This window comes from Phyllobates terribilis, unplaced genomic scaffold (genome assembly GCF_046119375.1).
Source record: "Phyllobates terribilis strain yellow unplaced genomic scaffold, ASM4611937v1 Scaffold_4__5_contigs__length_816908805, whole genome shotgun sequence".
Classification (NCBI taxonomy): domain Eukaryota; kingdom Metazoa; phylum Chordata; class Amphibia; order Anura; family Dendrobatidae; genus Phyllobates; species Phyllobates terribilis.
In genome coordinates this window covers 284,573,800-284,589,066 of record NW_027362764.1, presented here as the reverse complement: position 1 = coordinate 284,589,066, position 15,267 = coordinate 284,573,800, and the positions used below count along the sequence as shown (strand labels likewise).

Below are 15,267 nucleotides of genomic sequence, written 5' to 3'. Positions count from 1 at the left end.
TGAAGCCGCCGCTGCAGGGCAGACCGTTGAGGCCGGTGGAAGGATGGTGCAGCGTGGATGGTGTAACCCCCAACGGGAGGGGTATGGCCTCAGGGCAGCCGACGTGGATGATGGGGGTAGCAGGAACCACTCAGAGACGATGCGGTGTAGTTCAGGGTCTTTACTGGTGACAAAGATAGACCCTCCCGGAGTACTGGCTAGCGGTCGGGGCCTGGTCAGTCCTTGAGCAGATGGGATCCCCCTTGGCCAGGCGGAGTTGTAGGCCTCCCCAACAAATTGTACTCTTCTGGCTCCCTTGCTAGAGGCGGGTAAAGGTAGCCCACGTCCCTGAGTGTACCGTGTGGTGCTCACCCGTATGGCCGGTGACTCGGGGCCTTCTAGTGGCTTCCGCTCCACGACAGCGGTGCTGGTCCCACGCGTGTGACCGTGCCTTCGGGTTTCTTGGCCAGAGGACCTGAAATCCCCTGCCGGTCGGTTTCTGCTGCTGGGTCAGGGTTAATCCCCACAGCCTCGGACTCCGGGTCCGGTGGTAACTCTTCAATCAGGGCGAGCTCTTCAGCTGCCAGCCCCTGATTCCTTTTAGCACTGCTCCCACTGAGCTCCTGATCTTTCTTTCCTAAGCTGCTCCTCTTCTTCTCTCTAACCCTGCCTCAGCCCCAGTTTTATATAGGGGAAGTCCTTCCCCTCCCAGGACCGGGCAGGAGGTGTGGCATGAATAGGATTCCTGACCAAGAGACCTCCCACCTGCTCTCAGACATAACATTGCTATTACTGTGGAGACCAGACCCCTGGGGTGCCACAGTTATTTGAAGAGCCGCATGTGAATGGCGCCACAGTGTGTATGATCAGCCACAGCTCCATTTACATGGTGCTCTGCAGAGCTCCGATTCTCGGGATCATGGGGGTCCCAACAGTCAGATCTCCAGCGATTTGACAGTTATCCCCTATCCAGAGGAGAGGGGATTACTTGAGATAATCAATTTAAACAAGTTTTCCAATATTTATTTTTATTTGGCCATAGTAATATTGAAAATACTAAACCAATATTGACACTTCTCCGACAACAGGACTGGAGAAGTGGTATTGTGCAGTGTATATACAGGACAGGAGAAGTGGTACTGTGCAGTGTATATATACAGGACAGGAGATGTGGTACTGTGCAGTGTATATTTACAGGACAGGAGAAGTGGTACCGTGCAGTGTGCGTAAATACAGGACAGGAGAGGTGGTACTGTGCAGTGTATATATACAGGACAGGAGGAGTGGTACTGTGTAGTGTGTATATATATATATATATATATAAATATATATATAGGACAAGAAAAGTGGTACTGTGCAGTGTATATATACAGGACAGGAGGAGTGATGTTGTGCAGTGTATATATACAGGACAGGAGGAGTGGTACAGTGCGGTGTATATATACAGGACAGGAGAAGTGGTACTGTGCAGTGACAAACTCTTCAGAGCAAACTCTGCAGTTAAAGGCATTAGAAGCTATTAATTAGTGCACAATATACAAGACCAGCTTTTCAAAGTCAAATCTGTGTCTGGATTGCCCATCCTAAACTCTTATAGTACCGTCTCACATAACGACGCACCAGCGATCCCGACAGTGATGTGACCTGGCCGGTATCGCTGGTGCGTCGCTAAGTGATCGCTGGTGAGCTGTCAAACAGGCAGGCTCACCAGCGATCAGGGGAGCAGCGACATCATGCAAAGAATCTTTCCACGATGTCCTGCTCCTGGTTACCAGCCTGCCGCTGAAGCAGGAGCAGGCTGGTAACCATGATAAACAGGGGGTTACTAGGGGCACACGCGCACTTAGTAACCCGCTGTTTATCATGGTTACCACTCTGCTACGGTGAGCGGGAGGTTACCGCTCACCGTAGCAGAGTGGTAACCATGATAAACAGCGGATAACTAAGTGCGCGTGTGCCCCTAGTAACCCGCTGTTGATCATGATTACCAGCCTGATCGCTGGTCCCGCTGGTCACACACAGCGATGTGTGCTGACCAGCGGAGGGCAAGGACCAAAAAATGGTCCAGGACACTTTGCAGAGATCAGCGACCTCACAGCAGGGGCCTGATCGCTGCAAAGTGTCACACATAGCGACATCGCTGGTGAGGTCGCTGTTGCGTCACCAAAACCGTGACTCAGCAGCGATCTCGCTAGCGATCTCACTATGTGAGACTGGGGGCTTTACTTACTTAAATTCTGAGTTGTCCAGTCATTTGTTTATTTACATACCATAAAGATAAGTAGATAAGCAGATAACATGAGACTCCACACATGATGCATGACTTACTGATACACAATGATACACTGACAACAGTAGCCAGGCAGCCCATTTTATGACCTAATAGACCAGCCCACGGGGCATCTGCCTGATAAGGCAGATTTGCAGTCCGGGCCTGGGTGTCAGCAATAGGCTGTAAGGCAGACACTGTGCATCACACGTATCTGTGTAACTGGCGTCCTATGCATACCTCATCTGTGTGCATTTTTAATACTACACAGCCACCCCCTCCGTGAATTGGTAGGTTTGTGAGAGGCTGTTTGAATCAGTATTTTGAACCTGTGCTGTCACTGCCTTTATCATGGGGGTCTGCTGTATCCTGCTAGTGCATTGTTAATCTAACCTGGTGTTGGTAAGGCTGGTTTCTTCTCTGTGATGTTTTTTGAATTTTTGTCCTTTTATGTGAGCCATTTTTAGTGTTAGGACAAGCAAGTGTGAGGACCCTTGATGTGGGTTGTGATCTTGCATATTTTGGCCAAAATATAGACCAATACCCCATGTAATGTATTTATCTTATACATTATTTTCATCTTTTTATTGCACATTTTTTCCATTTTGCAGGATGCAGCCAGGCCCTTTAGTGTTAGTTGGATGAATTGTGGTATCTTTCTTGTAGGGTGCACTCATATAGCGCTGTCAGCCCGCCTGTTCTAATAATATGGGCGTCATTAATAGGCTGTAAGGCAGACACTGTGCATCACACATATCTGTGTGACTGGCGTCCAATGCAAGCCTCATCTGAGTGCATTTTTAATACTACACAGCCACCTCCTCCATGAATTGGTAGGTTTGCGAATGGCTGTCTGCATCAGTATTTTGCACCTGTGCTGCCCCGCCTTTATAATGGGGGTCTGCCACATCCTGCTAGTGCATTGGTAATCTGACCTGGTGTTGGTAAAGCTGATTTCTTCTCTGTGATGTTTTTTTTTATTTTTGTCCTTATCTGTGAACCATTTTAGTTTGACTGTGGGACCCTCCTGTGAAGTGCCATTTGAGATTCCTCTGAAATAAAATGACACAAAAAGTAAAGAAAAAACAAATATAGGGAGGATCAGGATAGGGAGAATGGCAAGGAATTTTATAATAAAGCAAATTACAAAAGTGGTTAGGACTTAAAGATAGATATTTATAAAGGGCTTTATAGGTATCAGACAAGCATAATAAAATATGAACTCTTTTTCTAAGTTGTCCAAAAAAATATATATCAGGTTGGCAATTCTGAAATACTCAAATGCAAAAAAATCTAATCATAACTGGGTCAACTTTCTTTACAGGTGTCGAAGCTAAGATTTTTTTAATATACCTCTAAATGCTCTGCTGAACTACATACAGCAAAATCGTTGCATAAAAAAAAGGTCTACCTGCACCCAATTTAAACTGCAGTTAGTTGAAGTGATGATGATATTTCTCCATATTTCACGATGAAGAATTTACATTGTCTTCTGGGCAAGATCAAGGTTGGTCAAGGTTATAGGGTAAAAAAATTATTTTAGGTCTCCTCTTCCCAGTAACAGAATATTATCATGTGCAGTTACCTTAGAGGGGTTTTCTAGGAATGTAAAATAGAATTCAATAAATAGCATTCAATAAATGAAAACCATATCTGATTTACCTTGTACTTTTTACAATAATGTTATACCTAAAAGAGAGATAAGTGCTTGGAACATTATATAATGCCCTGATGGAAATAAATCATGATTTTTCAGAACAATATCTTGGAGTTCTCACATGTATATACATGTGAGCAATCACTAAAAATGAGCAATTTCTTGTAGGCTGTGTTATTTTTCCACATATTCCATATATTAGACTTCCATGATTGCTTTTGTGAACTGTATTCTAATAACTAATTGCCATCATGCTTCATTATATTTTATTGCACAATGTTCTACCACACTACTTCTTATATAATCCAGACATAAGTACTATTCTACTGCTGCTCGAGTGTTCTCTTTGCCAATATCCATGTAACTCATTATAAACTTGCATCATCTGTGTGTTCTCATACTTTAGTGGTCTTATAAGTGTTTTCTTTTATGTTCTCATATCTTTAGATGATTATGTCATTAGAATTACTTAAGAAAACTATCACAACAGGACTGCAAATAGGGCCGCACGGTGTTGTGCTTGGTCCTAATTGAATGTTTCTATGGTAACACCTCTTCCAGTTATTTTAAATAGGAGTGGAGAACAGAAGGCACCATCAGCTGGACCAGGACCTCCAGCAGCACAGAGCTCCCAGACGGCATTGCTTCCTTTGTGAGTACTATAGCAAACTTGTATTTCTTGTAATCTTGCCTGACTTACAAATACAGAATATATTATATGTAGAATATAGGATGCCATTTTTGCAATGTGTTGACATTACATGTATACATATTTTTCTGTCATTTGTGCAATTTTAATTTTACAACAAAGAGCACAATGGTTGAATTTCTAATTTTTGTTAAACTCATGGTACAACTACAACTCCATGCACAGCATATCATCAAATTAAAAGTGTATTCTCGGTGGCTATAAGATGGCATTCTTCAGTAGCATATTGGCTACTTTGAAAGTAAAATTGTCTTTTTTTAATAACTTTTGCTATAAAAAAAAATATCAGTCTTATAATTTTCAAGTAATCATTTCACTTCTATTATGTTTGCATATGATTAACTATAATAAGTGTAGTATTCATTTTACTTATGGCATTAGATATAACTAGGCTATTCATTAGTTGCACTGTATATAATAAAATTAGAAATAGTTTAGTATACAATTTACTGGACACAATTTTTTACTTTTTCACATTATTTGTCTGAACACAGCTTCTAATGAGCAATGTAAACCATTATGCTTAGGTTAGGATATAAATTATTCAAGGTTATTGAGTAAGCCATCACATATGTGAAAAATGATGTATGGAGCAATTTTATGATGCTATTAAATGAGAAATCTAGAAAGATCATACAATATATTTACTATATGTTCAATTAATTTTCCCACTTATGTTACAGGTAGCGTAAGGACACTAAGTGTAGTAAATATTCATCTGCTTAGATATTTACTAGAAGTAATATTAACCAGCGCCTAAAAATAAAAGAGTATGTTGTGCAGCTTTGTGCTAGCAAATATAATATAATAACAAATCTATGTGTAATATATATATATAATGTCTATCTTTTTTTATCTATCATATATCATCTATTTATGTGTAATAGGTATATATTTATTTAATCAACTATTAAAACTTGTTCACACATTGCTTCTTTTCTGCATTTCTTTGGATCGTTTTTCAAGTGTAAAAAACGCTGCAGTTTACAGTACCAAAAGAAGATACCAAACAAATTACTGGAGAAAAATAGGTTCAAAATAAAATTTCAATATTTATTACAATTCCATGATAGAAATTAATATTTAAAAAGAAGATCCAGATATAAGGATAAAGGCAGCAAACGATAAGATCAATACAGATCAGAATAAATTACAATTATGTATTGTTAAAGATAAGATGTGATTTCTAGAAAAGCAATCTATGTGGTTATAAAAATATAAAAATCACCAATGTCTTTAGATAATCAAAATGTATGTTGTTTTACCATAAATAAGACCTAAGCACAACTATGTTTTTTGAGTAATTCCATTGAATAGAGAAGAGCTTAATGCTGGTATTTATATTCCCCCACCAAGGTAACGTACCATAATGCAGTACTACTCAATTCATTAATAAATACTATAGAAATAACTGTAGAATTGCTGCACAATGATCACATGCCACAACACGTGCTTCGTGTTAGACTTCCTCTGGCTGTGAAAACACGTGTTCACAAGTTGCTTTTTTTTTCTGTACTATTTTTCCGCACGTTTTTCAAGGGTAAAAAACTGACTTTTCAGTGACAGCTGAATGAATGACATTTCAAAAATCTCATGCACATGCTGCGTATGTTTTTCTTGTGGATTTTAACCATCAATGTGTTTTTTCATATCTGCAGTACGTCAATTCTTTCAGTGTTTTTCCCACGTTTTTCACCCATAAATGAATGGGGGAAAAAAACGCAAGTAAACATGCAGCAAAAACATATTAATTAAATGTGTGTTTTATACTTAGTGCTTTCCAGCCATCACTCTGGTTTTTGGAGCAGAAAATCTGCTGCAAATACTTAAAGGAGTTGTGCGGTACTTTAGATAACCCCCCCATGTATCCCCCCCAGGTCCCTAAGACTTTTTGTAAATACCTTCTGCTGTTGATAATGCCTGTGAGCGGCGCTATCACTGGCCGCTCACAGGCATCACGTGACCCTCGGCTGCAGCCGGCTCTGACATCCGCGGATGTCTCGACAACTGCTAGCAGCAGCAGGGGGTCACAATCTTCCTGGTTTCAGATGGATGCCAGGCTGTTGGCAAGGTTACCCCCCGCATCACACCCGGCATCCACTGCGCGCTCTGCCTCTCCCCATTCATTGGGAGACCGCGTGGTGGATGCTGGGTGTGATGCGCGGCGTAACCCCGCCCACAACCCAGCAGCCACCAGCGGGGACCCCAGCTCTGAGTCACGCCTCACTTGTCGTGATGTCGGCGCTGGGGTCACGTGATGCCTGTGAGCGGCCACCGATAGCGCCACTCATAGGCATTATCAACAGCAGAAGGTATTTACAAAAAGTCTTAGGGACCTGTGGGGGGATACATGGGGTGGTAATCTAAAGTACCGCACAACCCCTTTAACGTGAGCACATACCCTGACATTTTATGTTGGCAAACTTTATGCAAGCAGCTGAGTAGTTCTAAGTACAGCATCACTTGTTCATATTTATCAGTATCTCTTGAATTCTACATATGTATGTTTTGCTGCTTTTTACATGAATTATATAGAATGTTGTGTAACAAATATACAATATAATACAATAAAATAACTTACCATGATTGTAATGTCTGCATCCATATTTAGTTACCTTATTAATACTTATCAGTTATCATTTGTTTAGAGTTTTTATTTCTTATCCTTGTGTGCATTTTCACAGAAAGAAGAAGAAACCTTTTAATTATGTCAACAGAATTTGTGTCGCCACTGGATCCCTCAGAAGACATAGAGGATAAGGAAGAACAGCATTGTAAGCTTTTAGGTAAATGCCATTATTGGTTCTTATTCATTAGATACAAGGATGAGTCATCCAGAATTACCATGATGGCAGCAGACAATGATCCATCCTGCTGAAACTTAGAAACCCGATATCGCTTGCTTTCTGGTAAAAGAGCTGCTGCCAGATGGGAAGATAAAGGCTAAGGTTTCTCCTCATGGGATAGGGAACTGTATGGCCGACAAAGCATATTAAACAAAATAATCAAATGTTTTCATTCATATATAATTGAGACTTTTTGAACATATTTTACAGGATAAATGATCAAAAAAATATTAAATGGGGTATTTAATAACTTTAAAGTTTAATGCAATGACAGAAAGAAATGAAGAACAAGACTAAATTCTTATAGTTAAATTGACTAAATGCAAGTGAAGGTGGCGAATGAGCTATATGACTTTAGTAAGCAATTTTGATCGGCCAATAGGATAGATTCATTTTTTAATTGAGGTAGATTCCATTGATTTTTAATGAGATTGGGTTCCATGGAGGTGCCTGTATGTTTGAGAATGGCAAACCAGTAGGAAGAAACATTCTAGAAGTATTATACATTTTTAATAAGGAAATATTGCTTTCAAATCCATTAAAACTACTTATTTTAATTATTTCCAGACAACCTTTCTGAACAACTGATAAGGAAATGTGATATCCAGATGAAAGTAAGAAAAGGAAAAACTGCCCTTGCTTCCCAGAGCAATGAAATGGATCTAAAACAACCTCGGAGAAAAGACACACCAGCCCTACACAAGGCACCGTTTATTCCAGGCAAGGACACAATTTCTTACAGGAAGACGAAACTTAGAAATGAATGCTGAAAGTGAACAGGAGATAATCATTTATCAGTCTGTAGAATGTTCTGCATGTAGTAGAAACAAACAACTTTGTAGAAATCCTACAGAGAACACGAGGGTTAATTTACTGCTGATATGTTTCATACTTGGCTGGGGAAAGGCTATGGGCTAGAGCAGGGATCTAAAACTCAAATATACAGAGGGCCAAAATTAAAAGCTTGGACAAAGTTGCAGGCCAGCCTTGATATGTATTAAAATAAGTCTACAATTGAGGGACTTTTTCCTTATCATCAAATATAACTATGAACCTTTTCATATGGACACAAACTTAAAAGTGGTTGTTCCCCTAAAAAAGTATATTTTAATTAATAGATCTTAGAAAAAAATATTGCCATAATATAATATGTTATAAGAGCAGTAAAAAGCATATGGACCAATGGCCTAATTTAAATATGTAATAACAAAGGAGAAACAAAGGCGTAGCAACAAAGGAGAAATAATACAAATAATAATAAAGTATGATGCCAGCAAAAGTGCCCGCCTGTCACAGTAACATACCCCACAGTGAATTCATCCACAGTACCCTCTACATGCACGGTATGATGACCCTACGGTATCTTCCCCCACACCCACGGCAAAGTATGGTTACCAAATCACGATATGATTTCCTCACTGAAATCCACACACTGCCCTCCACACATTATAATGGACATCAAATAGTCCTCCACACAGTATAATGGACATCAAATAGTCCTCCATACAGTATAATGGCCCCATATAGTCCTCCTTACAGTATGTATGGACCACATAGTCCTCCATACAGTATAATGGCCCCACATAGTCCTCCTTACAGTATGTATGGACCACATAGTGCTCCATATAGTATAATGGCCTCACATAGTGCTCCATACAGTATAATGGCCCCACATAGTGCTCCATACAGTATAATGGACCCACATAGTACTCCATACAGTATAATGGCCCCACATAGTGCTCCATACAGCATAATGGCCCCAGATAGTCCTCCTTACAGTATGTATGGACCACAGAGTGCTTCATACAGTATAATGGCCCCACAAAGTCCTCCATACAGTATAATGTATAAGCCCGTAGAATGTAAGCCCACAAGGGCAGGGTCCTCTCCCCTCTGTACCAGTCTATCATTGTTAGTTTGTTTACTGTAAGTGATATCTGTATTTGGTATGTAGCCCCTCCTTATGTACAGCACCATGGAATCAATGGAGCTATATAAATAAATAATAATAATAATGGCCCCACATAGTGCTGCATACAGTATAATGGCCTCAGATAGTGCTGTATACAGTATAATGGCCCTACATAGTCCTCAATACAGAATAATGGCCCCATATAGTGCTGCATACAGAATAATGGGCCCCACATAGTCCTCTATACAGTATAATGGCCCCATACAGTGCTTCATACAGTATAATGGCTCCACATAGTGCTTCATACAGTATAATGGCCCCACATAGTGCACCATATAGTATAATGGTCCTACATAGTGATATATACAGTATAACAGGGCCCTCCATTGTCCTCCATACAGAATAATAGGCCCCACATTTTTAAAAAAAAATACCTCTTCTCATTTCCTGATGCTCCAGTTTCGGCAGAGAGCGCTCTGAAGCTCAACACTGTTTGGCTCAGCTGACGCTCCCTCCTCCATCATTGCTTTCAACAGTATCGTCATCTCGTCATCCTGGATGCTTCGCGGGCCGAATATAGTCACCCTGCGGCCCATAGATTGACATATGTGGGCTAGAGCTTAATAATATTTTTGCCCTACTGCAGACAGGTCAGTGGAGGGATGCTTTTTGTCCAGCCAGAAAGGAGGAGGATGGGGAACATGACTGATTTTCTGAGACACATACAGAGGAATTATTTATTTATTATTAACTTTGTATATTGTGTTTGATTACCCCTCTGTGGCAACCTCTTGTCTGGATATGGTATCTTTAAAGAGATTTAGGAAGCAATTGCTTTATTCCTATTTTGGAGGAGATTTAGTGAGCAATTTCAGGGGTATCTTTTTTTATTTTGTGCAATTTCAATGCTTAGTGTTCCTTTAAGAACTACACTTCATTTTTGAAGAGAACATACAAGCAAGTCCCCAAATCTAATTTTATTTGTATTGTGCATTGTTTTTTATGATTTCTTTATGATATCCTACCTATTGGGGCAAAAGGCATAGAATCTTTACAAAGCAACTTGTGTATTTATTTGATATTTCTGTAGATTAATGCTGCATTATAACAATGGAAAAAAATGTGCTCTAGATTTTTCAGAGCTACTTTTAAAACGATTTGATGAAGTGGAAAAACAACAAAAGAATATGCAAATTCCCTGTGTTATAAATAAAGATCCAGAGTTGAGAAAACCAAGGAGAAAAGATACTCCAGCACTGCACTCTTCGCCCCTGATCCCAGGTACAATTACTATAAGTAGTCACTGTGTTAACATTATTATAAATCTACATACAGGTGCATCTCACAAAATTAGAATATCAAAAAGTTTATTTATTTCTGTTCTTCAATACAAAAAGTAAACTCATATATTATATAGAGTCATTAAAAACAGAGTGATCCATTTCAAGTGTTTATTTCTGTTAATATTGATAATTATGGCTTACAGCCAATGAAAACACAAAAGTCTTTATCTTAGTAAATTAGAATAATTAACAAACACCTGCATAGGCTTCATGAGTGCTTAAAAAGGTCTCTTAGTCTGTTTCAGTAGACTCCACAATCATGGGGAAGACTGCTGACTTGACAGATGTCCAGAAGGCAGTCACTGACATACTCCACAAGGTCCCAGAGTTCCAATTTCCATTTGGAAATCAAGGTCCCAGAGTCTGGAGAAAGAGTGGAGAGGCACACAATCCAAGCTGCTTGAGGTCTAGTGTGAAGTGTTCACAATCAGTGATGGTTTGGGGAGTCATGTCATCTGCTAGGGTAGGTCCACTGTGTTTTATCAAATCAAGACCAAAATCAGCATAGCCGTCTACTAGGAATTTTTTGAGCACTTCACGCTTCCCTCTGCCGACAAGCTTTTAGGAGATGGAAATTTCATTCTCCAGCAGGACTTGGCACCTGTCCACACTGCCAAAAGTACCAATACCTGGTTTAAAAACAACACTATCACTGTACTTCATTGGCCAGCAAACTCGCCTGACCTTAACCCCATAGAAAATCTATGGGTTATTGATAAGAGGAAGATGAGAGATACCAGACCCAACAATGCAGACAAGCTGAAGGCTGCTATCAATGCAATCTGGGCTTCCATAACACCTCAGCAGTGCCACAGGCTGATCGCCTCCATGCCACGCCGCATTGATGCAGTAATTCATGCAAAAGGAGCCCTGACCAATTATTGAGAGCATTTACTGAACATACATTTCAGTAGGCCAACATTTCAGATTTTAAAAACATTTTTCAAGCTGTTGTTATAAAGTATTCTAATTTACTGAGATAATGACTTTTGTGTTATCATTGGCTGTAAGCCATAATCATCAACATTAACAGAAATAAACACTTGAAATAGATCACTCTGTTTGTAATGACTCTATATAATATATGAGTTTCACTTTTTGTACTGAAGAACTGAAATAAATTAACTTTTTGATGATATTCTAATTTTGTGAGATGCACCTGTAGTTCTTGTATGTAATTTAAGGGAGGAACTACTATATTTGAGACAATGTCAGATTTCCCAAAAAATGAAACACTGAACTTTACCTCTTTGAATAAATGTCCTTGATTTTAATTATTTAAAGGGAACCTCTCTGTGGGTTTTCCCTATACAAACTAAATCCACCATCATTAAGTCCTCTTGTACCTCAGTCCTGCAAGTTAATTTTAAGACCCTAGCTGCCCCATGTATCAAAGTAAATACCTTTTATAAGTTGCCTGCGAGATATGCTAATTGGCACTGTCCAGTCCGATGGGTGTCGCTTATCTGTGCTTAGCAACTCCTCTGTGCTTGAAATTGGCACCCCTCCTGCTTTGGTTAAGATGGCTGTTGTCTCCTATGTCATCCACAAATTTTGTTGAGCCTGCACAGTTCATTTGAATTACAGGACAGGTTTGAACAGAGTGTAGATGATATCAACCACATTAATCAAGGCAGCAGGGCCAGCAATTAGGAGCACAGGGTAAATGCTGAGGACAAACCAGCGACACTCATGGGACTAGACCACGCCATGTAGCATATAACCCTGGCAACTTATAAAAGGTATTTTCTTTGATATGTGGGGGAGCAGGGGATCTTATAAATAGGTTAAAAGATGAAGGTACAAAGAATTAAAAGTAGTTGATTATATAAGTTGTTTAGTTGTTTATATAAGGAAAACTAGGTTTCCTTAAAGACTAATTGTACTAATGTTCCTAAGTAGTGTTGAGCCACCCCCGTAGTGTTCGGGTTCGGTTCGGTTCGTCGAACACCGGGATGTTCGAGGAACTGTTCGTCGAACTGTTCGTCGAACACCTTAGAACACCGTAGAACACCGTCGAACACCGTTAAAACCAATGGCAGGCAAACAAAAACACATAGAAACACATAGAAAACACCTTCAAAGGTGTCCAAAAGCTGACAAACTGCTCAGAAGACGCTTTCTTTAAAAAAGCCGGCCGGCAATTCAGCAGCGGTATACACCGGTACCCGACAATTTAGACAAGAAGGAATAGAGCCTCACACATAGATTAGATAGAAACATGTCAGTCACATATATATGAAGTACAGTGACAGTGTTGCTTACTGTACTTGTCATTTAGTGTAAAGGATTTATTAAAAAATATAATAGTGTTTTCATGCACTGTCTCTTTAAAAAAGCCAGCCGACAATTCAGCATCTGTACCCGACAATTTATAACAGACAGAATAGAGCTTCACACATAGATTAGATAGATAGAAACATGTCAGTCACATATATATGAAGTACAGTGATAGTGTTGGTTACTGTACTTGTCATTTAGTATTAAAATAAAGGATTTATTATTAAAAAAAATTGGCGTGGGGTTCCCCTTAATTTTAGTCTCTAGCGGAGGTTAAGCAGACAGCTGGGGCAGATGTTTGAAGCCTGGGAAGGGGGTAATACCCACGGAGCTTCCCAGGCTACTAATATGAGCCCCCAGCTGAATACATAGCCTTTACTAGCTATTAAAATGGGGGACCCCCCCAAAAAATGATGTGGGGTCCCCCCTAATTTAATAGCTAGCAAAGGCTAGGCAGACAGCTGGGGGCTGATATTAATAGCCCAGGAAGGGAGCCATGAATATTGGCCCCCTCCCAGGCTAGAAACACCAGCCGTCAGCCGCCCCAGAAATGGCGCATTCATAGGATGCGCCAATTCTGGCACTTAGCCTCGCTCTTCCACGCTGCCCTGTAGCGGTGGCAGGGGGTAATAGGGCTGGGGTTGATGTCAGCTTATAATGCCAGCTGACATCAAGCCCAGGTTAGTAATGGAGAGGCGTCTATAAGACACCCCCATTACTAACCCCATAGTCAAAGTTAAAAGAAAACACAAACACCCAGAATAAAGTCCTTTAATTGAAATAAAGACACAATCCTTTATTGTTCTAAATTAAACCATACTTACCATCACGCCCATTCCAGCTGAAGCCAACGATCTCCTGCAATAAAAGAAAAATAATAAAGCAACATCATCCTTACCTTTCCATGGTTCCCACGACAGCTTCAGCTCTGCTACATCGAGATGACAGGCTGGACCGCAGCAGAACGCTGCCATCCAGCCTGTCATCCCGCAGACACTGAGAAGCGCAGGCATGCTTGCGCTCTGCAGTGTCTGGCTGTGACGGCATAAAGATGAGACGAGTTCATGTCCAATGAACTCGGCGCACCTCATGCACGTCACTGACAGCGTGGGAAAATTCTCACGCTGAAGCGCTGAGTGCAGGAGAATTCTCCCACGCTGTCAGTGACGTGCATAAGGTGAGCTCATGTCCAATGAACTCAGCTCACCTCCTGCACGTCACTGACAGCGTGGGAGAATTCTCCTGCACTCAGCGCTTCAGCGTGAGAATTCTCCCACGCTGAAGCGCTGAGTGCAGGAGAATTTTCCCACACTGTCAGTGACGTGCATAAGGTGAGCTCAGGTCCAATGAACTCAGCTCACCTCCTGCACGTCACTGACAGCGTGGGAGAATTCTCCTGCTCTCAGCGCTTCAGTGTGAGAATTCTCCCACGCTGAAGCGCTGAGTGCAGGAGAATTTTCCCACGCTGTCAGTGACGTGCATGAGGTGAGCTGAGTTCATTGGACATGACCTCGGCTCATCTTTATGCCGTCACAGAGAGACAATGTGGAGCGCAAGCATGCCTGCGCTTCTCAGTGTCTGCGGGATGACAGGCTGGATGGCAGCGTTCTGCTGCGGTCCAGCCTGTCATCTCGATGTAGCAGAGCTGAAGCTGTCCTGGGAACCATGGAAAGGTAAGGATGAGGTTGCTTTATTATTTTATTTTTATTACAGGAGATCGTTGGCTTCAGCTGGAATGGGCGTGACGGTAAGTATGGTTTAATTTAGAACAATAAAGAATTGTGTCTTTATTTCAATTAAAGGACTTTATTCTGGGTGTTTGTGTTTTTTTTAACTTTGACTATGGGGTTAGTAATGGGGGTGTCTTATAGACGCCTCTCCATTACTAACCTGGGCTTGATGTCAGCTGGCATTATAAGCTGACATCAATCCCAGCCCTATTACCCCCTGCCACCGCACCAGGGCAGCGTGGAAGAGCGAGGCTAAGTGCCAGAATTGGCGCATCCTATGAATGCGCCATTTCTGGGGCGGCTGACGGCTGGTGTTTCTAGCCTGGGAGGGGGCCAATATTCATGGCTCCCTTCCTGGGCTATTAATATCAGCCCCCAGCTGTCTGCCTAGCCTTTGCTAGCTATTAAATTAGGGGGGACCCAACGTCATTTTTTTTGGGGGGTCCCCCATTTTAATAGCTAGTAAAGGCTATGTATTCAGCTGGGGGCTGATATTAGTAGCCTGGGAAGCTCCGTGGGTATTACCCCCTTCCCAGGCTTCA

At 41.1% G+C, this 15,267-nt stretch overlaps 1 protein-coding gene across 1 annotated transcript in view; it reads left to right on the top strand.

Moving 5' to 3' along the window:
- Positions 1 to 4,345: 4,345 nt before the first annotated feature.
- The window catches only part of PPP1R17 (protein phosphatase 1 regulatory subunit 17), a 56,854-nt gene continuing 45,932 nt past the window's right edge, over positions 4,346 to 15,267 (top strand). The window contains exons 1-4 of the mRNA XM_073676613.1: positions 4,346 to 4,557; positions 7,299 to 7,400; positions 8,028 to 8,180; positions 10,504 to 10,653. Of these exons, the coding sequence (XP_073532714.1) occupies positions 7,322 to 7,400; positions 8,028 to 8,180; positions 10,504 to 10,653 (382 nt within the window). The 5' untranslated portion in view covers positions 4,346 to 4,557; positions 7,299 to 7,321. The remainder of the gene's footprint in view (positions 4,558 to 7,298; positions 7,401 to 8,027; positions 8,181 to 10,503; positions 10,654 to 15,267) is intronic.